This window comes from Eretmochelys imbricata, chromosome 19 (genome assembly GCF_965152235.1).
Source record: "Eretmochelys imbricata isolate rEreImb1 chromosome 19, rEreImb1.hap1, whole genome shotgun sequence".
NCBI lineage: Eukaryota > Metazoa > Chordata > Testudines > Cheloniidae > Eretmochelys > Eretmochelys imbricata.
Window position 1 is genome coordinate 9,283,549 of NC_135590.1, and position 25,300 is coordinate 9,308,848.

A 25,300-nucleotide genomic window follows, 5' to 3' on the forward strand; every position below is an offset into this window, starting at 1 on the left:
AGAAAGAAGAGGCTCATTTTTAAAGTGTCTAGCATCTCCAGGCACTGCACCTCCCATTCAGCTATACACTGAACAACAGAATTATTTGTATTTGAGGGGAGAGGGAAGCTTTATCCCTGCCCCTTTGGTTCAGCTCTAAGCATGTTCATTTATAAACCATCAGAAGGGTTGAGTTCTCAGAGCACTACATAAGAGAGCGGTACTTTTCCTCCCCAAACTAAAATGCTCTAAGAAGCTCCTCCGAATGAATCTTCTGTATCATTCACTGAGGAAGAAATATTGTCTAGAGTTACAAGTTGCTTCTCTCCTTTCCTGTCATAGCACATCTGCCACCGCCTTTTGGAAAATGTATCTGGAAGTTGGAAGGCACCTTCTTTCTGATTATTTTAGCAAAGTCTCTCTCTCTTGAATTATAAGATGAATTAGCAGCCTCTGCTCATTAACTGCTAGCTATGTCTCTTGAAGTCCATGGATAATTGTTTTAGATGGGATGTGTGTGTTCACTTTAATAGGCCTGCTGAGGTACCTCTCATTAACTGATGCAGTCACTCAGGGTGGCATGTGAAGAAAAATAAAAAGTATATAATCCTATTACCTTTAACCAGTCTAAACGTAATTTCAGACAGACAGAAGAGAAACTAGAAGCTTTTCACTCCAACTGTATGTCGTCCCCATCCCTTAACCTGTTTAAACTGTTGTATCCAGACTTACGCCTCGCTGGTTATCAAATAACCTAACTTTGCAAGAAATAATCATGTCAGTTTCACGACATCCAAGTGCTGTTGCTGAAATGAAACAAAAAACCTCTCTCCCAAAGGAGTATTTGTATAATTCATGCTTTCACTGTCTCACTGAGCTCTCCATAGCCGATGTGCAGACTTGCTGCAGTAGGCCCTTAAGGTCCAATACAGCCAGTTTCTCCCTTCAGAAGCTCTTGAGTAGAAAGTAGTTCAATTTGAACTCCAAGAAGTTTTGGGTGATTTGATAATACTTTACACAATGCACAACGCCTATCAGCAAAAGATCTCCACACACCTGAAATGAGTTTTACAGATGAAGAAACTGAGGCACAGTGGATTAAACTTTGGGATCAGACACCACTAACACTGTCGAGCCAGGCCTGGTAATAAAGGTACTATTACTATGCTGTGCATTTAACTTTCATATCTAGTGCCTCCCCTTTTCAGAGCACAATAAGAATCTTGTCAGATAGCTTTGGTCACCCTCACTTCCCATTGTAGTTTACCTTGCCATATCCAACTTTCTAAATTAACTGAATATCTTTCTTTCTATTCCTCCCTGGCACCCAACTGCCCTTGTTCAGAGAGAGACAGCAGAAAATTCTTTTGAACAACAGACGTAATTCTTTGGGGGAGATTGAGATTTGAAAACCATGAATGGTTTATAATACAAAATAATGATTTCCTTCCCAGCTGGAGGAATCCACGTACAGTATTGAATTTGACCTTAGCAACCAAATAGCTAAATCTCATGGGGCTCTTCTGTATTTGGTGCCAGGTTTACCTAGTAACTGTGTAGCACATATGCTGACACACATTGTACAGTACAGGTGGAATTGTGATTCATTAACACTTCCTGTGCATTCAGAGGATCGACTCATGTTAACAAAGAAAAACAGATTGAGATGTCTTATAGCCAGATGTTTGGGCAGGTCTTATTAATGTGGTCTTTAGAATTCTTCTTTTTCCAATGGGAAGTGGAGTATCCTCATTTGGCAAACAGCTCTCTCAAAGTTCTGCCGACACTCTGTAGCTATGTACAATAAAACATCCCATTCCCAAGCCTCGTACAATAGGATTATCTACCCTCATGTTTTCTGTGCTGGTTTGCAGGAAATGATCTGTGCTTTTATTTTTCCTCACTTTGGGCAAGAATGACGTAATTAGTTCAGAAGTGTGTATCCTTACCTCTTAGTTCTCACCTTGATATAGGTGTGCACTGTTTGGGGCGGTGGTCACTTTTGCAATGTGCATACACTGACTGGAGTGAAGTGGATGGATTTCTGATGAATCTGTTAAATAATTATCAGGTAGTTGCAAGACAATTAATATCTGCTGCTTTCACTCTGCAAATGTCCATCTATCTGATTGCATTTTTAGCATGTGTGTAGGATATAAAATATTTTGGGGTTGTAGGTTGGACTTATGCACAAAAAATAGAGCAAGGAGAATCAATGTGGAGGAGACAGAAACATTCTGAATATGAGGTGTCTTGTAACTCGAGCAGTGGTGTATATTTAGAATGGTTTATTTGGAAAGCAAAAACAAATGAAGTTACTCAAAAGCAAATAGATTTTTAGTTTGCAGGAGAATGTGCTAATAAGAATGGAATGGATCGTTTCTAGTTCTTAGACTAATTTTTGTCTCCTTTATCTCTTTGTAGTGGTACTTTATTGCTCTGATGTAGTTTGTTTAAGGTAATGTAAACTAAACAAAGGGAACAAAGTTACACAGTGTGATATCTTTTAAATTCACAGACAAAACTACATTAGAAAATAAATTGAGTTAAGGCATTAGCTGTGATCTGTTGTCATTGGGATTAGCAGAATTTGTGGTAAATAATATTGTCTTGATGATGTGGTAGAAACAATATATAGATTGCTGAAGTAGTAGGATGTAAAGGGACAATTTTATAAGGCCTTAATTCAGAATTTCAATTTATAAAGGCTTGTAAACCTCTTTGTTACATTTACCTAGCTTTTCTGTTTAATTTACAGTAGCTGAACAAGCACTATGCCTCTATGCAAGAAAGCTAGTGACGGGAGAGAAATCACTAGCAACCGATTTGATCCTTCTGATTATTTGATCACAAACTTATTTTCTCTTGTTCCACCTCTTTACATTTTGGAATCTGCTTTAGAATCAGATTATATCACTCAACAGTGATTTCTCAAAAAAAGTTTCCATATTAGAGTGTAATTAACAGAGTGGAAAAGTTAAACTTGAAACAATGGGACCTTTGGACTGTAAAGTAAAGTTAAAATTGAAGGCTACAGAGTGTTTTATTTTAGCCAATATATGCCAGCATGGGGAAGAAGGGGAGGGGGGGAATGAGTAGCTAATTTGCCAATCTTGAGGTGTTTGAGAAGGGCAGAGTGAAGATCAGCCAGTTCAGATGACTGAGGAGTAAAGATGGGGAACTTGATACTACAGTTGACCAGATTTTGGTAGGAAGCCAATACAAGAAGAGGTGTTTAGTGAGGGTCATAGCTGGTATTGTTCTGTGACTCCCATGTACTGTTGAGCCTTATTTGTTGCGTTGTTGTAGCCGAAACTGAGTTTTAGTAATTATAATTATCAGAGAGCTACAGGCTCTTCCAAGGCCTCTTTGACATGAGTTGACAGAGTCCTGTGGTTCCTAGCAGACATCTCTAAAACCACCTACGCACGTGATGGGCCTTCTTGCCATCAGCAATAGAGGCCTGATAGATTCAACCCTGCTTTCAGACTCAGCAGTGAGGGCCACTGAGGCTAAACTCTCCTCTCGGCCTAGAGATAGGCCTTCAGCTCAAAACTAAGGCTCCACTGGTGAGGCAGGTGGGGGAAACCTCCTCTGCTGCTTCCCTTGGTGTCCCTTTTCTGTGGATAAGTAGGGTTTCAGCTTCCGGGGTTGTCAGTGAGGCACTTTGCACAAATACTAAATTGGATGAGGCAGCATGGTCCATTGATAGGACACTGCACTGAGAGCTAAGTTCTATTCCTGACTCTGCAGCTGAGCCAATGGGATCCTGGGCAGGTCGTTTCCCTTCTCCGTGCTTCTGTCTCTCCATCTGTAAAATGGGACTGAAGAGCCTGATGGTGTTTGGAGGAAAAGCGCTGTGTCAGAGCTACTGCTGTTATTATTATTCAACTTGGTTCAAAGCTCTTTTTAGGGGGAGGGTATGGGCAAGGGGAGTTGTGTTCCCAAAGCTTCAAGGATATTGGGTTATTCATTCCCAATCTGAACCCAAAGAATAAATAATAGGATTTGCCTAACAGTGCAGCCAACTGGGTCTGTATTGTTCGATTTTCATTTGGAAACGAGTAAGGGTCTGTTTCTGATTAATTTATTGAATAATAATAATAATTCCCTGGTGACTTCAGTGCTAGAATATCAAAGCACTTCATAAATAATTTAATCCTCATAGCACCCCTAGGAGATTGGTCAGTATTGACTCCTTCTGCCCTTTTGTGGGTAGAGGAAATGGAGACAAAGAGAGACTAACTGAGCAGGCCAAGGTCTAGGACAAAGACAGGATTAGATCTTGGAAGTTCCTGGCTCCCAGCCTCACACTCCATCCCCCTAGACCATTCTGCTGAATGATGCTCTCAGCCTTGGGTTCAAAACCATATTTTCCAAGACATTGTCAAACCAAATTAATAGCCTTCTTTGACAGGGTAACAAGCCTTGTGGATAGGGGGGAAATGCTAGACGAAGGCTTTTGATATTGTCTCGCATGACCTTCTCATAAACAAACTAGGGAGATACAACCTACATGGAGCTACTATAAGTGGGTGCATAACTGGTTGGAAAATCATTCCCAGAGAGTAATCATTAGTGGTTCACAGTCATGCTGGAAGGGCATATTGAGTGGGGTCCCACAGGGATCAGTTCTGGGTCTGGTTCTGTTCAATATCTTCATCAATGATTTAGATAATAGCATAGAGAGTACACTTATAAAGTTTGCGGATGATACCAAGCTGGGAGGAGTTGCAGATGCTTTGGAGGATCAGATTAAAATTCAAAATGATCTGGACAAACTGGAGAAATGGTCTGAAGTAAATAGGATAAAATTAATTAGGAAGGAACAATCAGTTGCACACGTACAAAATGGGCAATGACTGCCTAGGAAGGAGTACTGCAGAAAGGGATCTGGGGGTCATAGTAGACCAAGAGCTAAATATGAGTCAATGGTAACACTGTTGCAAAAAAAAAAGCATACATCATTCTGGGATGTATTTGCAAGAGTGTTGTAAGCAAGACACAAGAAGTAATTCTTCTGCTCTAGTTGGCTCATTAGGCCTCTCAGCTTGAGTATTGTGTCCAGTTCTGGGTGCCACATTTCAGGAAAGATGTGGACAAATTGGAGAAAGTCCAGAGAAGAGCAACAAAAATGATTAAAGGTCTAGAAAACCTGACCTATGGGGGAAGATTGGAGAAAAGAAGACTGAGAGGGGACATGAGAACAGTTTTCAAGAACATAAAAGGTTGTTACAAGGAGGAGGGAGAAAAATTATTCTCCTTAACCTGTGAGGCTAGGACAAGAAGCAATGGGCTTAAATTGCAACAAGGGCGGTTTAGGTTCGACATTAGGAAAAAATTCCTAACTATCAGGGTGGTTAAGCACTGGAATAAATTGCCTAGGGAGGTTGTGGAATCTCCATCATTGGAGATTTATAAGAGCAGTTTAGACAAACACCTGTCAGGGGTAGTCTAGATTAGAATAATACTTAGTCCTGCCATGAGAGCTGGGGGTTGGACCAGATGACCTCTCAAGGTTACGTCCAGTCCTACGATTCTATGATTCTGTGATTGTGCAGTGGGCTTTTGCAGAATTGCTCAAGGCCTAACCATCTTCACAGTTTGCTTTGTTGCCAAAATAATCTTGAACGGTGTGAAACCATCTGCGGAGACCCTCCTCCTCGGAGTTCTGTAATGTACTGCTACCACCTGTGGGCCATCTCATGACATGATCTCAGGCAGCTACCAAAGCCTTTGCCTGAGTCACTGGGCAAAAAGGCCAGAAGTTCAGTGTGGTCTCAGAGCAATATTAATAAGCTAAACCAATGTAATGGCTTCCTTTCTCGATTTTATTCTATCAAGGCATTGATTTTAATCAAAACCAACTCAATCTGTTGAAGCCTTCAGTAGCTACAGTTACCAGAAGAAAGGACGTCAGCGTATCAGTCCTTGGTTTCTGCCCTCTGCGGTGCTGCGGCACCCCAAGAGGTAAAGCTGAGTAACGTATCCTGAGTGAATTCTTCTGTGACGAGCAATTAACAAGCTCATCATGTTCCATGGAACCAGCATCCTAATTTTTATTCCAAACAAGGTGTCGGTACTAATTTTTGTTTTGACAAATACGATTTGACATAAGAATAGTGGGAGTCAGGGCCTTTCATTTTTGATCTAGGTTTACATTGCTATGATCTCAATTCCTCTCCCTCTCTCTGGTTCCTTTCAGTTGTAAGCTTGGTTATTAAAGTTAGCAAGAAGCCATCTGAAAACTCTTTGCTCTGTAGCGTTTAAACAGCCCTGCTATATGCAAGACTAAGTATGATAGCTTTTTAATGACTTGTGCTGTTCGCTTTGAGCGTTGGCACAATGGATTACTGGGGGGAGAGGTGTTGTTTTTTTTTTTTAAAAGAGCCTTGCTGAAAACAGAAGATTCAGTTTCTATTCAGTGAGAAACGTCAGAAGAGAATGTTGACTAGGCAGCTGAGTCAGGAGTTCTGGGTTTTATTCCCAGCTCTGCTGCTCATTTTGTGTGTGAGACTGGTACAAGTCTCAAACTCTCAGCTTCCTCTCTTTCAGAAAGGAAGCAGTACTTCACCGTCTCCAAGGGGTGCTGTGAAACTTAATTAATGACTTTACCCATCATAAGAAGCTGCAGATTCAAGTCATCAGTGTGCTGTTGATTTCAGTGTTATGCATCTCTCTCAGCAGATGCGGCAAGGTGCTATAAAACCTGGTAGGTATGGCAGTTAGATGTCACAATGCCTGCAAAAGAGAAATGGATGGATGAAGCATACGTGGTTCCAGCTAAATTTAGACAAGACAGAGGTAGAGCTAATTGATAAAGGGAAGCACTTCCAAGAGTTGGCTGAGATGCCATCCTTTGCCTGGCGCAGGGCAACCGTGCCCCCTTCTCCACATTGCTAAGGCAGTACATCGTCTCAGCACTGCCCCTTCCACACAGGTGACAATGCTAGGAGAAACAGTCCATGCCCACTCCTGTGTGATGAAGATCTGACAGTTGTGATACCATGTCATCACTTTCTCTGTATTGAAGGAGATGATGCAACTATGAAGTGCAAGGGTGAGGCTGTTGAAAACTGAAGGCAGGGCATTTTTGGAGGAGGGTCCTAGACTGTGAAACATCCGACCAGAAGAAATTAGGCTGAGCCCAAGTCTATTAGTGCCGAGGGCAAAATGCAGATTAATTGTGGGAAGCTCATGGCAAAATCATGCAAGGCTGAAGAGAGCTCGTGCAGGGGAAGAAGATTCTCGTTTTGCATATACCAGTGCATGAGCATATTCTTCATGTCCTCAGGAACAGCAGCCTGCTAAGCAGAGTACGGTGTCCCTTTTGGAATGTCCTTGTCTTTAACTGTCTGCAGTGGCCCCAATTTAGCAGGGTATTATAGCACCTTCATTGGTCACTAGATCAAATTGATACTCTCAGTGCCTCTCCAACACCCTTGAGGCAAGTCATCCTGCAGTCCATGTTCTGAAAACATCCATGGAGCAGGAGTGGTGACCTAGAGCAGATCTAACCATGTGTTTGCAACTACAGCAGACCTCTATTTAACTGTGAAATGCTCCATTTTTCTGCATCCAGACACAAGCTCACATTAAGTTGCACAAGACAGAGAACACCTTTCCGAAACTAAGTGTCGCAGTCTTTGGAGTTGCACCATGGTGGCACTTCTTGGGATCATAAACCTGTTGTTCATCCTGGTGATCTAATTCCTGGCATCAGCATCAAGTGCGGGAGCCAGCTGGAGTCTTTGGAAATGGCAGCTTCTCCTTCTTTGGCTAATAAGCGAGGCCTTTTCAGCTACATGTTTGCTGAAAGTGTCACTTGTAGATCTCCCCTAATGAATCTTGGGAGACAGACTCATAGTTGAAAGAACAGGAGTCCTTGGGGCACCTTAGAGACTAACAGATTTATTTGAGCATAAGCTTTTGTGGGCTAAAACCCACTTCTTTGGATGCATGCAGTGGAAAATACAGTAGGAAGATATATATACTGTATATACTGTATTTCCTACTGTATTTTCCACTGCATGCATCTGATGAAGTGGGTTTTAGCCCACAAAAGCTTATGCTCAAATAAATTTGTTAGTCTCTAAGGTGTCATAAGTACTCCTGTTCTTTTTGCGGATACAGACTAACACGGCTGCTACTCTGAAACCACTCATAGTTGAGAGTCTCTCAAGTCTGACCTTTATAAGGAGCTAGTGGTGGACAGATCAGTTGGTTAGCACCTGTGAGGATTGCATATGAAAAATAGGCGGGTTTCTAGGGAAGATAAATGGCTCAGATTATGTGGAGGATCTGAGGTATTTCCCTCTGTAAAGGGTCCCTGAAAGCAGAACTGCTAAAATGAGGGGTCCTTTCTCGGTGGGCTGTTACTTTGCATGCCCACTTAATTTAAACCTTCTGTGACAAAGGGAAAAGCGAAATTCAGTCTGTATTGTGAACATATGATCCACTCTGTGGGCTCTCTTCTTGGCTAGCCAACATCTTGTGCTTTTTCTTTTCCCAGTAAGGCACGCACCATGTTAGAACAGCCAGCAAGGCCCAGGGAATTGGACTACTGTGCGAAGGGTTTGTTTCGAATGCAACAAAGGGGTTGGAAATTCTGCACCTGGCAGCACTGAAAGGCTTAGGAAAACCGAAGGTTGTTTGCCTGAGTTATGGGCTGTGCCTTTTAATAGTTGGATCTGATAAGACAGCTCCAGAGCAGGAGACTGCAGCCCTTTGGGTGCAACAAATACATAATACATTTTCTGGAAGCCTTGTGGGGCCAGGAGAATGTGTTCACAATATCCTTAAAGATCTCATGAGCACAAAAAGGTTCTCTGTATTTGTCTCCTTTTTCCCTTCATGTTCTCTCTCCTTCCCTGGTTTTGTCCCCTCCTTCCACTCCTGCTCACTTCCCAGCCACATACCTGCAAGTAAAGCAGCAAAGGGAAATCCACCTGTTACTGTAAATTACATCGTGCTGGTCTGTCTGCATGTGGAGCACTGGAAGTAAGAAGCCGAGGTGCTTTGCATGGCCACCCTCTGGCACTTGAGCCTGGATCCAGAAGATAAAACCGCAGTGTTCTGAAGGCTTGAGGCTGTCTTCGTGCTGTGTTTGCCTCGCTATGTGTCAGCTTCCAGAGAGACGGCAGAAGTGCTAAGCCAAAGGTATTGGCAGAATGTCTGGGGAAAGGGAGATGCTTTTGGGGGAAGATTTTCTTCTTTTCTTTGATACATTTTTAAAACTAGGACAGTTGAACTTTGCCCATGGGGCTCTTCATAACCTGGGCAACCAACCAATTCGTGGGAAGACCATCCGAATGGATGTCCTAGCACAACAGGCTCTTGTGGGAGCATCTTGTAATTCCTAGTGAGGCCCTGATGGTAACCCTAAGCCTGTGCAGATCAGTTTGAGTTTGCAACGGTTGAATATCAGACCTGAACTTTGTGGTTATAAAAGCTGCTGGGACTGAGAACTAAACCCCTAGTACTCGACTTTGTATTCAGAGGAGAGGCTGCATGGTGTGTGTGCCTGGAGCTGATGGTCTTGGCCTGCCCGTGTTGGTTAAAGTGGTGGGGAGTTTGTTTTTGTTTGCTTGCTGATGCTAGGTAGCGGAAAGGAGACTCAAGATGCAGTATAGGGTGTGATTGTTGCTATAGTTATCTTAGTTCCAAGTCCTTTTTGAGCCTTAACGCGCTCTAACGCTGCTGGCAGGTGGCTGGCATACATGGGGAAGCTGTGACCTTGGGCAAGACACTTAACCTCAGCAGGCCAATTTAATTACTGGTGTGGCTCCTTTAACATCAGTGGAGTTCCACTCGGGATGAAGTTGATAACATGCGTGTCTGAGTCTGGCAGGGCCAGGATTAGCCTGGTTCCCAGGCCCAAGCTCATTCCACCTGCCCCAGCTGCCTGGTTTTATATTGTACATTGCCAACAAAGCTTGCACTGTTCACGTCTCTTCTTAGCATTTATTTGCTGGGACCCCGAAGAAGAGCATGTTAGCAGCCCATGTGCCAACAGTTGAGGCATGTCTGTACCAGGCAATCCCAGCTGCTTTTTCTGTTCTCTTTATATTTCACTTGGGTGAATGGAGCCTGTTTTTTTCCTTTTCCGCTTTGATTATTATCATTTATCTTGCTATTAGGATGACACATCTGTTGCGGGTTGGCTAAATCCATGGGTTCATCTTGAATATAATCAATGCAAATCTCTGTCTTAGCATGAAAGTAAACCTGAGGCTTCACTGTTAAGCCATGGAAGTAAGAGAAAAATTATGGATTGTATTCAGATACTGTTGCCTGTACCGCAGAGCACCCTGGTCAGTGGTTACTTAGGCCTGGTCTGCAGTAGAAAATGAGGTTGATTTAACGACATCTGATAGGGTGTGAAAAATCCACACCCTGAGCAGTGTAGCTAAGCCAATTTAAATCCCGGTATACACAGCGCTAGGTAAAGAAGAAGTCTTCTTTCAGCCTAGCTACCACCTCTCGGGGAGGTGGATTACCTATGCCAGTGGGAGAATCCTTCCCGTTAGTGTAGGTAGCGTCTACAGTTGTGCAGCTGGAGTGTTTTAAGTGTAGACAGTCCCTTAGAAGTTTAATGCTATAGTTATGTGACAGACATTTAAACTTGTTAGTGTCTTTGAATGCGCTGTTTGACATATGTCTTCCCCAGCATTCCTCATGTGGCCCAAAGGATACATGCTAAACCTCCTAATGAGCCCTTGGCAGTTTATTCGAACCATCACCGCTGCTGGCATAACTGACACCTTTCTTGACAGGCTCAAGAGAGGCCAGCAGTTAAAAACAGTGAAACTCAGGGTAAAGAAGACCCATTAACTCGTCCAGTTCATACCCCTGCTGGGGCAGGACTGTTCCTTATGGTATCGCTTATCAGTGCCTTGTCTAGTATAATGTTAAATGTTTTTAAAGCAGGATGGATTTTATTTAAATCACAATTTAAATCACTAGTCAGGAAGACTCAATTTAATCATGGTTTTCTACATAAAAGTGCATTCTTGTTGGTTGTTATCATCTTAATACATATTCTTCACAACTCAGAGATAGATGTAGGTTTCATTTTTAGAAGGTACACACTATACATTTGTAAACAGTGATTTATTTTGAAAACTTTTCAGATTAGTTTTACAGCTATATCAGAAAATGAATGATTGTTTGGTTATTTCATTTACCAAAGGGTCCTGCACTTAGGATGGAAGAACCCAATGCACCGCTACAGACTAGGGACCGAATGGCTAGGCAGCAGTTCTGCGGAAAAGGACCTAGGGGTGACAGTGGACGAGAAGCTGGATATGAGTCAGCAGTGTGCCCTTGTTGCCAAGAAGGCCAATGGCATTTTGGGATGTATAAGTAGGGGCATAGCGAGCAGATCGAGGGACGTGGTCGTTCCCCTCTATTCGACATTGGTGAGGCCTCATCTGGAGTACTGTGTCCAGTTTTGGGCCCCACACTACAAGAAGGATGTGGATAAATTGGAGAGAGTCCAGCGAAGGGCAACAAAAATGATTAGGGGTCTAGAACACATGACTTATGAGGAGAGGCTGAGGGAGCTGGGGTTGTTTAGCCTGCAGAAGAGAAGAATGAGGGGGGATTTGATAGCTGCTTTCAACTACCTGAAAGGGGGTTCCAAAGAGGATGGCTCTAGACTGTTCTCAATGGTAGCAGATGACAGAACGAGGAGTAATGGTCTCAAGTTGCAGTGGGGGAGGTTTAGATTGGCTATTAGGAAAAACTTTTTCACTAAGAGGGTGGTGAAACACTGGAATGCGTTACCTAGGGAGGTGGTAGAATCTCCTTCCTTAGAGGTTTTTAAGGTCAGGCTTGACAAAGCCCTGGCTGGGATGATTTAACTGGGAATTGGTCCTGCTTCGAGCAGGGGGTTGGACTAGATGACCTTCAGGGGTCCCTTCCAACCCTGATATTCTATGATTCTAATTGAAGCTGATAGTTCATCTCCCAATGACTTCATAAATATCTCCAATTCAACAGGTTAATCATTAATATTTGGATGATTTTCTTGCCTTGCTGTATTAGGAGGAGAACATCACCAGACAGAAATTTAAATTGTTTAATTTAACTAAAACAACAACGTTAAGTATTCTGGATTTTTACTTCAACACAAACATCTAATATTTTAACAGAACAAGCATATGTCCCTCACTTCTCACATTTATTTCCAGACTTCTTCTCCTTGTCCAGATCTATTCCGCACCCAACAATCTTCTATTCGTTGAACTTTTTGAAACTTTGCACTTTTAGAGAGAGGTAAGGGATTGACTCTGCGTACACAAATTTGCAGAGGGACAATAGAGTTGAGGTCTGATATTTCTCACCTCTATATGTTACTTATTTATTTATTTAAAATCATTTTTGCTGTTAACAGGCATGTTACCTCTGCAGTTACAAATCCACAATTTGAGAACTGCAAAACTAAGCATCTTGGATGGTATCTTCTGGACTGAGCACTGAGTCCCATTGGGTAGATAGAAAGATTAACCTAAATAATCTATACAAAAGCCTGTGGAACCCCGTAAGATTGGGTCCCTAATCCATGAACTATTGGAACTCATTTACAAAACTTTTCTTAAACATTACATGAATGTATTGTCTCATACTATAGAATTAGAATTTATAATCCCTATTCCATGATGAGATATCTGTCAGCTATAATGTATCTTTAGATCATTTTTTCCCTCAAAAACCATTTTATCAAAAAAATCCGATTTAAATTAAAAAAATCCAAATTTTTTTTTAATCATTGATTTTTATCCACCCTGTTTGAAAGCTGGAGCCTCCAGCAAGTCCCATGAAGACTCTTCCATGATTGACTAGCCATGGATATTCCACCCTCCTCTCGTCCCTGGATTTGGTTCCCTCCAGGCTAGTTCTGAGGCATGTTAGCAGTGGCTGTTGCAGTGACTTTTGTACTGTTCCTGCCTGGTGTGTACAATACTGGATCCTGTTTCCAGAGCTGTCCATTCAGCACCTGTCACGATCGTTGCATTAACTTAATATTTGTTGGTGATTTTTGCAATTAAATTAGCGAGCTTAGATGAATGATTTGCTCTCTGAGTGGGTAAAAATAGAAACAGAGCTGTCTTGTTGCCTTCCTGGATGTCTCCATTCTTCTCTCTTAAAAGATTAAACACACTTGAGGCTTAGAACGGGGTGGTACAAGCTTTCCCTGGAAGTGATGAGCTGAAGCTTTGTATTACGACTATACAGTACTTCTTCTGGATTGCTGTTTGTCTTCTCTCAGATGAAAACTTAAAACAGAGGCTCTTGTAGTCACGAAAACGGCCATGGCCTCTTCGGTGAGAAAAGCATCAGCTCAATTATTATGGCCATGTTCGCTTGCATTCTACCTACCTAAAAATTCTGTCCATCATTTGAGTTGGAAGTGTTGTGCTTTTTCACGCCAGTCCTGCACCTAAACTCTGTTGTATTCTATTAGCCGGCAGTATTAAGTAGTTGTCACATTTCACCCCCCAGGTGGCTGCATTTCTCTGTGTGTGGGGCGGTGGAGAGATGTCAAATAGTTTATAATTAAATTTTCATTCCATATTAAATTAAATATTACCTGTTGGTTAATAAGTGGCCATTACCTTCACAAGCAGGAGTAGTGCACAGTGAGTGGACCCGGATGATGGCTGTAGGAGGAAGAGACAGCTGCAGGTAGCAGAAGGAATCTGTCTCAAGCCAAAAAAATATTGGACATTTAGCCCATTGGCTACTGACTAGTTCAGTCTATAGTCCACACCTATCTCTGGAGACAGCCAAATTCCTGTTGCTGGAGAGAAAAGCCAGGTGGTCCCAAACATCTTCCCTTTCACGCTCCTGCTTAGAGCTGGATCTAGCTATTCTCGAGACGATTTCTGGGTCAGAGGGCAGAGAGAGAGTCCACTAATGGTGTCTTTTCCCCTCCTCCCTCTAACAGGAGAGGGAGTGCCTCAGCGTCTCCTCCCCTTCCCCAAAGAAGTAGTGGCTTCTGTCTGGTGATTGGGAAGGTCTCAGAGTGGTGGTGGTGAGGAATCCCAAAGGATTAATCACCATCTGACTCCAAGGGCAGTAACATTAAAACATCTCCCCAGGGTAAGAATAGGTCTTTTCTTTCATATTGCTCTCAACCTTCAGCTTTGGGGCAGGATACCCCAATCTCCAAAGCTGTCTTTTGTCTGACTGTAATCTTCCTGGGATTACCCTGGAGCCAGCCGATGTTTGAGTAATCAGATACTTTATCTCTCTAGAGTGGGTAGTGATCTGAGAAGTATGCTCAGTGATTAAAGATGACCTTCCACGAATGAGCAAAGCAGAGCCCTGGCTGGGGTCTGATAGGTTGCCCCAGAGGTGCAGGAGAGAAATCAATGGGAGTTGCAAAGACTTTACTGCAGAGTTGAGTCTGGCCTGTCCAATTCAGCCGGAGTTATGCCTAGGGGTCAGGCTCTTTATGGCAGTGCTGTGTGTCTCTCCTTTTCTCTGCTGGCTGTTGGTGGCATGGTAGAAGTAGGACTTTTTTTTTTTCCTCTGGGGACCTGATTCTGCTGCCATAACTTAAATAAAAGACACATAATCCAGCCCTTAATGACCTAGTTTGTGTGAGAAATAATCCATTTGGAAGGTGCTTTGTCCATGAGGTATTTTCATGCTTTAAATTGAGAGCTGCCATTTCTATGCACTAGTGTTTCTTAAGCAGATTTTTTGGTTTCTAGTTAAAAACCCCGTAACAAAGCATAGGCTTGGGAACTATGGGTGTGGGGGGTGCTGCAGCACCCCCAGGTTTTACACGGGGCTCTGGCTGCTGGCCCCATGCCCGGGGCTCTGGCTGCCAGCCCTGCTTCCGGGGACCGGCTGCCGGCCCCGCTCCCTCCCCCAGCTGTGGCCCCAGCCTTAGCCTGCTCCTGTCTTGAGTCCCCCGCTTTCAGAGACATGGACCTGCTCCCGCCCCCAGACAGGGGTAAGGGGGCTGGCTTTCAGCACCCCCACTATTAAAAGTGTCCCAGTGTCACTGTAACAAAGGAGTAAGTGAAACCAGTAGCTTAGAGAGGGGGCTGACAGCAAGTGTATAAAGATTCTGACAGGCTAGGATTTTGGTTTCTTTTCCTCTTAAAGTTGCTTCTGCTTTGATTCTATCTCTTTCATTAGATCTATAGCTCTGGAAAGGTGAAATATTTTTTGAAAAAGTCTCGCTTTGTCTCAAAATATGCAGTATATCAGCCAAGATATCACCTTTGTAAGTGTGTCTGTGTGTATTGTAACAAACTGGCTAGCATATAGGTAACACTGTCTTCTGTATATTGGACGGAATCACGACCACTGGATTGTGTGTCATAAGCCCTATACAACTAACTGCTAATGAATATTCTCCTATAGGGCAGCGATTCTCCAATTTATTTGATCGTACCCCCCTTCTTTGTGTGTGTAGTAGTTTACGCCCCCTCCCCCAACACAGCTACAGGTGCTTCACTTGAATCGGTTTCAGCTTGTTTTTCGTTTGAGTTGGGTTTTTTTTTTCTGTTGCAAGAATGAGCCAATGATCCAGTGTAATAAGAGCAAAAGCAAAACTACGACTGTGCTCGATGCTTACAATTAAATGTGCACGCCACATCGTAGCACACGGATTAACAGACAGATGGCAACGACTTTGTATAATGCTAGGCAAGCTTCACAGAAATCCATCAAAATGCAGAGCACCATCTAGAGTCAAATGCACAGCGCCTTTTGGCAGCCCCCCACATTAGCTCCTTCCCCTCTGCCTGGCACCTCCCGCCCACTGCGGATCAGCTGTTCAGCAGCGTGCGGGAGGCGCTGAGAGGCAGGGGGAGGAGTGAGGGCAGGGCCCGCTCAGAATGGAGTGGGGTGGGGACGGGAAGAGGCAGGAAGAGGGCTTCGGGGAAGGGGTGGAATGAGGGCGGGGCCTGGGGCAGAGAGGGGGTCGAGCCCCCCCCCGGCAACTTAGAAAGTCATCACCACTGCACAGCGCCATCTGAGGACCCAATGTGTCTGGAGCAATCAGCTTTGCTAGTTACTCATTGCTATGGGTAAAATGTGCATAGTAAGTGTCCCGTCCCCCCCACTCCCGCAAGCATCTCACGCCCTCCCAGAATACATTCTGTGCCCCCAAGGGGGTCTGCCCCCCATTCGGAGAAACTCTTGTAGGGAAAAGTTATAGTGGCCTGTGTATTTGGAACTAGAAGATCTGGGTCCCTCTCAAGTTCTGAATGGCCCTGTGTCGTGACCCACGGATCTCAAACCTGGGCCCCCAAGGTTCATGGGAACCACCATGCTCCAACCCTCCACCCGTAGCCTGCTGGCAACAGCTTACCTGAGACTCACAAAGCCCAACCCCAGGGTCAGACTCTGCCCCTGAGGTCCAAATGGTGGCGTCCCAGAGCAGCTGATTGTCCCACTGGTCCTACGCCAGTAGCAGGAACAGAAAGCTGTGCAAAACTACTGCTCTCCTCCCTGCACTGGATTGGGTGCTTGTGCTTCCTGCTATCACTACTCGCTCCTGCTTCCCTGGCTTGATTGCCTAGCATTCCGACCTGACTTGACTCCTGGCATCTGAGTTGTGATTCCCCATCTCCGTTTGTCTCCTGCTTCTGACCTCCCAGGATCCTAACCCAGCCGATTCTCGGCCCCTGTCTTGTGACAGTGGGCTCTGGCTCCGGCTCCGACTACTGGGTCTGGCTGCTCGTGATCTGGCCACGAGACCCTGGTGTACAGCCTAGATGCAACTGTGAAGTCCTGGACAGCCACAGAATTGTTTCAAATTTTGTTTTTGTTCTGAGATGACTTTCATTTACAAGGTGTGTCTCATTTATTATTACAATAAGTTTGTTGGGTTTAGGGAAAAAGTCACATGCAGATGCCAGAGATCACTTCGGACGTGGCACAGAAGACAGGCAACATCTAAAAGACTCTTGTACAAGACACACAGTCTGCAGTTCCTCCAATATCCCTGTGTTCAAGGAATATTTAAACCAACAGTTTAATACGAGGCAAGGGACAGATGATCAGTGAAGCGCGCTCTCTTTTATAAAATACAGGGGCAGAAAGGAAAGCCAAGCAACTCCGAATCATACTGGAACAAAGAGCAAAGCATATTTCTAAACCCCCCCAGAGGGTTTCATATATTTGAAGGCAAACATAAAAAGCTCTGTAAATTCAAACACTATTTTATTTTTCATTTAAATTAATCATCCCAGAAAACGGTGACTTTGTCTCTTTGTCCCTATTTAGTTTCGGCAAATCCAACTTTTTATTACTGTCTCTTCGCAGATTATGAAAGGCGTGGTGGATTATATCATCATAATAAATCGAGCCCATTAGTATGTTACTCTCAGAAGATCACAATAATGGGCTGAGCCTCGGGCAATGTTTCACTGTTTTTCTTCTGAAAGTGTTTTGCCTGTGTCCATGTCGCTCAGTGCTGGTACGTTTCTCCCTGCTAATAGGAAAGCGCATAAAAATCGCATAATCATTAATATTACAGAATCATTAGGGTTGATAAAACCACCTCTGACTGAGCCAATGTTGGTTTTCATGGTCACTGCATTTTATAACATGCTAAGTAACCATTAGCGTTTTTTTTTCTTCTTTTTTTTTTTAAGACCAATCTTGTAGCTGTGGTGGCTGTTTGACTCCGGCTTCAGCTCTTCTGTATGTAGATAGTGCCAGTTAGACGATCATTTTCCAAGTCAGTCAGAGCAAATGAAGTTACAGTGATTGGCTCCAGTGCTTCCCCCCCACCCCGGTTTTGTTGCAGACGGCATTCGGAAACCGGCAATCTGTAGATGCGCAATCAAGTCTTGGTTTGCGTCTCGTAAAGTCAGTCCTGTGCTGACTGGTTGAAAAGCGTCAAAACTACAATCTTGTAAAATCACCAAAGTAAGTCAGGGTGCCTTTCTTAAAGGAGAACATGAGAAAGGCCATACTGGGTCAGACCAAAGGTCCATCCAGCCCAGTATCCTGTCTACCGACAGTGGCCAATGCCAGGTGCCCCAGAGAGAGTGAACCTAACAGGTAATAATCAAGGGATCTCTCTCCTGCCATCCATCTCCACCCTCTGACAGACAGGCTAGGGACACCATTCCTTACCCATCCTGGCTAATAGCCATTAATTTATGAATTTATCTAGTTCTCCATGAATTTATCTAGTTCTCTTTTAAACCCTGTTATAGTCCTAGCCTTCACAACATCCTCAGGCAAGGAGTTCCACAGGTTGACTGTGCGCTGTGTGAAAAAGAACGTCCTTTTATTTGTTTTAAACCTGCTGCCCATTAATTTCATTTGGTGGCCCCTAGTTCTTATGGGAACAAGTAAATAACTTTTCCTTATTTACTTTCTCCACACCACTCATGATTTTATAGACCTCTATCGTATCCCCCTTAGTCTCCTCTTTTCCAAGCTGAAAAGTCCTAGCCTGTTTAGTCTCTCCTCAGATGGGACCCGTTCCAAATGCCTAATCATTTTAGTTGCCCTTCTCTGAATCTTTTCTAATGCCAGTATATCTTTTTTGAGATGAGAAGACCACATCTGTACACAATATTCAAGATGTGGGTGTACCATGGATTTATATAAGGGCAATAAGATATTCTCTATCCCTTTTTTAATTATTCTTAACATCCTGTTTTCTTTTTTGACTGCCGCTGCACGGACATCTTCAGAGAACTACCCACGATGACTACAAGATCTCTTTCCTGATTAGTTGTAGCTAAATTAGCTCCCATCATATTGTATGTATTGTTGGGGTTATTTTTTCCAATGTGCATTACTTTACATTTATCCACATTAAATTTCATTTGCCATTTTGTTGCCCAATCACTTAGTTTTGTGAGATCTTTTTGAAGTTCTTCACAGTCTGCTTTGGTCTTAACTATCTTGAGCAGTTTAGTATCATCTGCAAACTTTGCCATCTCACTGTTTACCCCTTTCTCCAGATCAAGAATATTTAAAATAGAAATTGGTCCAAACTAAACATCTAGATCTGATCACCTGCCTTTTGGGAAATATGATATGTCGTCTGCCCCGGGGATTATTTTTTAAATAAAGAAAGACTGAGATCTCAAGGTTTGTTGCTAACTATTCCCATATTTCCACGTTTCCCCCACTCTCCAACTTACCAATATACCCCACTTCCTGTGAAGGTTTCTGGGTGTAATCCAACAGTTGTTTCTTGTACTAAGTAGTACTATAATTAGAACCACCACTAGAGGGCACTCAAAATGTTCTGTCCCACTATGAATGCTTTCTAGGAAAGTTCTGACCTGGACCTGGCATTTCTGGCTGAGACCCATTTTTAGTTTAATATAATTGATTTAAAATGTGAGACGAAGAAGTTGAGCCAAAGCAGCAGCATCCCTCCTGAAAGCTCCTGGATATCAGTCGAGTATTTGAGGCTTTGTGGTTAGGAGGGAAAGGGCAATGGTGGTATATAAGAACGGCCCTACTGGGTCAGACCTAAGGTCCATCTAGCCCAGTATCCTGTCTTCTGACAGTGGCCCATGCCAGGTGCCCCAGAGGGAATGAACAGAACAGGGAATCATCAAGCGATCCATCCCCTGTCGCCCATTCCCAGCTTCTGGCAAACAGAGGCTAGGGACACCATCCCTGCCCAGCCTGGCTAATAGCCATTGATGGACCTATCCTCTATGAATTTATCTAGTTCTTTTTTGAACCCTGTTGTGGTCTTGGCCTTCACAACATCCTCTGGCAAAGAGTTCCACAGGTTGACGTTGTGCCTTGTATGAAGAAATACTTCCTTTTATTTGCTTTAAATCTGCTGCCTATTAATTTCATTTGGTGACCCCTAGTTCTTGTGTTCTGAGAAGGAGTAAATAACATTTCCTTATTTACTTTCTCCACACCAGTCATGATTTTATAGGCCTCAATTCTATCCCCCCTTAATCGTCTCTTTTCCAAGCTAAAAAGTCCCATTCTTATTAATCTCTCCCCATACGGAAGCCGTTCCATACCCCTAATCATTTTTGTTGCCTTTTGCTGAACCTTTTCCAATTCCAATATTTTTTTTTTTTTTAAATGAGGCGACCACATCTGCACGCAGTATTCAAGAGAGTTGTCACCAGCAGCATCACCCTCTGCAGAAACGAACGCTGAATCTGGCCACCCACCTCTGCGGTCCAGTTCTCTTAGGACAAAGGACAGATCTGTGACAGCAATGAAGCAATGCTTGTGTGCCTCTAATCTTGACGTAAGGGCAAACCAGTAACTACACACAGAAGTCCTACTCCAGTGGGCATTCAGGAAAATGCAGGAAATGATGGAGAAGCTTTCATTTGCCTTTTGGGGGCTGGGTAATGGGTAGCTTCCAAGTGAAGAGCTGTGTATATTTGGTTACGAAGGAAAACGATGGCCTCCAATCTCAAAGTCCATGCACACAGGCCAGTGACCCATGTTCTCTTTCACCTCCCCTGCTGCGTTGCCTTCTGATGACTAGACGGACTTTTAGGGACTCTCAGCCACCAGAAATGAAACTGTGTCACTGAGATCCTGTGAGACCATATCTCTGCTGCTGTTCACAGTACTGAACTATTTAAATCACACTGATCCCAGCTTGCATGGGATACAGTTCCACGTATCACCATTCCACATCTCAGCACAGGATACAATGTCGCTGTCTTTTGTTGAAAGTCTTCCTGTGTAGTCCCAATTACTTTATACGGAAAGTCTGACATGGGTTTTTACGTGGTTGACATGGCAGATCCAAGTATTTGTGAGGGACTGTGCTTAGTCTGCATACGCCTCATTGCCCTCTGCTGGAGAAAAATGGGCACACTCATGGATAACAATTCATTCTGTTAGTTAAGTGAGTGGAGCTCTCCCTTGAGCTCACCAAGTCTCTGTTAAGCGTCCAAGGGCTTCATTTTTAATCACGCTGCTGCCACCTAATGCCATATATCATACATTTGTAGTGGGAAACCATGAGTCACCGCATGCCGCAAATGTAGGCTTAGTGTTCCACAGAACAAACAATATATTAATATTACTTTATCTTGAGTATCGTCTTTCAGAAATTGAAGTATTGTTCTTGGCCCTCACCAAGCAGTTCTCCATGGTACTCAACCCCACCTGCGCCAGGGGTTCTGGTGGCCCTGCTCCAAAGTTCTGGACCTTGGTCTTCTGTCATGAGATGTTCAATCTCACAGTGGGGGTGGCGCCTTGGAGTCCGTGGTGAGCGGCGCTGAAATTTTGTGACTTCTCCACAAGCAAGGCAGTGTCATCGGCATAGTCTTGGTTGGAAGCACTTCTTGACCAACCTTGGTTTCGATGAGAGGAACGGCAAGTCCTAACATCCAGTGAGTAGCTCGACAGAATAGTGCCTGGAGGAGAATGTATCCCTGCGGCACACCTGAGGTTATGTAGAAATGTGGCAAAAGTCACGAACCAAGGCACACTTTCACACCAATATCAGTGTGAAGATCATATACTAGATTTAGCAGAACATTTGGAAACCAGCTCCTTTCAGTGCAAGCCAAAGTGCTGACTGAGCCGAAAGCCACTTTGAGGTCGATTCTGTGTGCCACATGAAGCAGATTGGTTAAATCCTCTGTACAGTTCAGCCAACACAGGGGCTGGCTTTCAACTTGCCCTGGGGGTGCTCAACCCCGCTAAGCCCCCGCCCCACCTCTTCCCGCCCCCACTCCGCCCCAGGCCCTGCCACCACTCCACCTCTTCCCCCAAGACCCTGCCCCGCCTCTTCCTGCTCTGCCCCAGACCCATCTCTTCCAGCCCAGTTCTGCCCCCTCCCCCGAGCGTGCCCCATCCCCTCTCCTCCCCCTTCCCTCCCAGTGCCTCCTGCATGCCGCAGAACAGCTGATCTGCGGTGGGCAGGAGGCACTGTGGGGAGAAGGGAGGGGAGCTTGGCTGCCGGTGGGTGCTAAGCACGTGCTATGTCAGCCAGAATCCAAAGGGTAAGTCCAGCGTCCATTGTGGACAGTCCTGCCGTGAAACCTGACTGCTGCGGATGACAAAGTCTGTGAAGGAGCAGCTGTATCCTACCAAGCAGAACATGAACAAAGACCTTTCAGGGACTGAAAACAATGAGATTGGTTTGTAGTTGCCACACACAGTGCAAGATCATCTGCCATTGTACACAGACACTATGATGCCTTCTGGCCTCGCTTCAGTCATTCATTTTATTACGTTGTACGTTGCATGCCTGCTCTTCAGCCGTGTCGCCAGGATGGACGAAAACCCCCCCGCGCACACACTGGGTTCTCAAACTCGCCATTGACACACGAAGGGGTGCAGGCCCGGACCTTACCTGGTGGACTTGCAGGACTGATCCAGATCCAGGGACATCACCACATGATGACTATTGCAACGTCATCCTCCGTGGTCATGCTGGCTAGCACAGTGGTCCCTGGCAGCCTATGCATGTTTGGTGATGACCTCACTGGGGAGCTGGGCAACTGTGTTTCAGCCCAGATTAGAGAGAGGCTGCAGTTTGGGTATGTAGCCAAGTCAGGGCAAGGCTTTGCATCTGCTGGGCTGAAATGTCACAAGCTGTCCTGATTGCAGGCACATTCCAGAACTGGAAAATAAGGTCAAGATTTGCAGACGTGACTAGTGATTTTGGGTGCCCAACTTCGGGCCCATTTTTCTGCCCTCTGAAAATCAGGCCCCTTTTAAAGATCCCAAACTCACTAGTCCTGTTGGAAAGCCTTTGGTCCAAGCTCCTTGCACAGCCTCGGTCCATTTAATTCAGGTCCAAATGCCAAGCGGAACATTCCCAAAGTTCAGCGGAGTTCCCACCTGGAGTTCTGGTGTGGGCTGCGTCTAGTATACAGCCGTGTACCGTTGCAGTCCTTTACCTCATCTCAGCGATTGCTCTCATCCTGTCCAAACATGCTATTGTTTTACCCCATCGTTAAAGTTGGAAACAGGGAGGGAGCGTGTTAAAAGGTTGACACCTCCCCCAACGTGCACAGTCACCTTTAGTGTTAAAAGGGTGAAATGAAAATGAACCTGACCAGTTGATATCCAAAAACGGAAGGTGAATAAGATTTAAACAAGTTGTTCTTTGTTTGCCGATACAGGGGGCCTTCGAGGGGCTACCATAGTGGATGCCTTAGATACTCTGTACATCATGGAGCTTGGGGAGGAATTCCAAGAAGCGAAAAGCTGGGTGGAGAAGAGCTTGGACTTGAATGTGGTGAGTCAGTAATTGAAAATGTCAGTGCAAGGGACAATGAGTCAGATTCATAGATTGCAAGACCAGAAGGGAACATTGTGATCCAACTAACCCCCTGCACAGCACAGAGCACAGAACTCCACCCAGTGATTCCTGCAGCCATCCTTCATTCCTGAGGTCTTCCGTGGAATTAGCCTGAACAGGGGGTAATGCTCTTTCTGTTAGAAAATTTCCATCTCTAATTTTTAGACACTCCAAGGAAGATTGATCAGTGTGAACAGGAGACCTCCAGCATATGTCCCCCAGATTGAACCCCCTCCCCATGATATCAGGTTTTCTTTCCGCGAATTATAGACTGATCACCCTGCTCTTAAGGAGGGGATTTTTTTGACACACCTCCTTATAAATTATTGACCAGTACCTCTATGTGTTATTCAAAGGCAGCACAGGACTCCAAAGCTAACGGGAAGGGGAGGGGGGGAGAGGGACAATTGTGCCAGGGCCTTAAGTTGTGGGGGACCCCAAAATGTTTGTAACATCTGTGTCAATAAAGTGAAAGGGAAGGCGGTGGGGTCCCAAATTTCTCTCGATAGGCCTGACCCCAACCACACTGCTGGGACACTGGATAAGTATGAAAAATGAGGAGCTCCACCTACAGAATGGCCAGCACTCCTTCCTGTATCTTCCGAGAAGGTCTCCCATCTACATACGGAGTTGTTCTTCGCTTGCGAGACGGGACCACAGCCTGACGTGGTCTATGGAAGCCATTAAGCTCAAAATGCCATTAAAATTTTAATTTCTTTATGTCTGTCCTAGTTAGTACATGGGGAAAAATGGTTTTCCCCATGTGAAAAATGAATGCAGCTGCCTTTTTAGAAAAGTATCATTTGGGAAGGGATGGCCATCATGGATTCATAATAGGAAGATCACATCTGATATATTAGCTTGAATGCTTTTAAGTATGTTACTGAATCGATAAACAAGGGACAAAATCAATGGGGAGATAATTTATCTGGATTTGACAAAAGCTTTTACTCCTGGCCCACACAATAGATTGATCGGCAAAGACTAAAATGAATGTTATTGATTGATCACTGGAGTCAGATGTGCAGTGCAGGGAGAGAAGGGTTGAAATTAATTAAAAATTGGCTTTGAGACAAGAAGCTGACTTAGACAGGCAGGAGTGGGATGGTGGCCTTGACTGGAGAGGGGAATTCAGTGCGAGGCTTAAGAGAGAAATGACAAGGAAGGAGAGGGTGTCATTTCAAAAGTAGCCACATTTGCTGCTGAGATAATTTGCCAGCATGGGGAGTAAAAACAGTTTCAGAGCTACAAAGCAAACCGTCTCAACAGAGGAAGCTGGATTATCAGCTGTCAGCAACATGTCACTCCAGTGCTGTTTGTTCCACTGGCTGCCCATAAAACACAGTCAAGCTGGAGGTACCGGTCTTGCCTTTTAAAGCGTTCAGTGGGCTGGACCCAAACACTCTGACGGGCGGCCCCTCTGCAACCAAGGTCCCCCCCGGAGAGCTGCTGTCTTCAGGGGTGGTGGAACTCTCAGCAACTAGATGCGGCAGGGTGGGCCTGACTCAGGCAGTGGGGAAAGAAGAGACAGTTCAGGTCTGTGGCAGAGCAGCTGTTTGGATTTACTGACTAGTGGCAAGTGTGGTGTAGATACCTAGACAGACCACTGACTATGTGGGAAGTGCAAGTTTGCTTAGAGAAGCGTGAGACAGGGAGGCTGAGGGACAAAAATAATCCCCAAACTCTAAAAGGAATGCAGCACGGACGACCGTGTTAACCAGCAGCAGGCTGTGTGTACAGCAGTGTTCCATGACCCTGGTTAATTGATAGCCTAAGAACCAGCGCCCAGCAAACAAATCATTAATTGCTATTTGCAGCTATATTAGGTCCACTGATTTTATTTCCCAACCTGGATCTTTTGCTTTCTCTCCTCCTTCCAGTCCAGCCTTTTCCAGGTTCTCCCTCTCTCTGCCCCTGTACAGTACTGTCACTTCCTGCGTGATCTTGAGCTGCTTCCTTTGGCTTTTGCCTCCCTCTCTGGATGGCACATTGTGTCTCTGATCCTTCCAGCCTTCCCTGGGAGAAGACCTCTGTTTTCATATGTAACCCAGTGGGATTGTTGGAAGAGCC

At 44.6% G+C, this 25,300-nt stretch overlaps 1 protein-coding gene across 1 annotated transcript in view; it reads left to right on the top strand.

Annotated features, from left to right (window-relative positions):
* Window positions 1–25,300, top strand: part of MAN1C1 (mannosidase alpha class 1C member 1) — an 88,422-nt gene that overhangs the window by 37,525 nt on the left and 25,597 nt on the right. Inside the window, exon 3 of the mRNA XM_077838109.1 lies at window positions 23,052–23,167. Coding sequence (XP_077694235.1) covers window positions 23,052–23,167 — 116 coding nt within the window. The remainder of the gene's footprint in view (window positions 1–23,051; window positions 23,168–25,300) is intronic.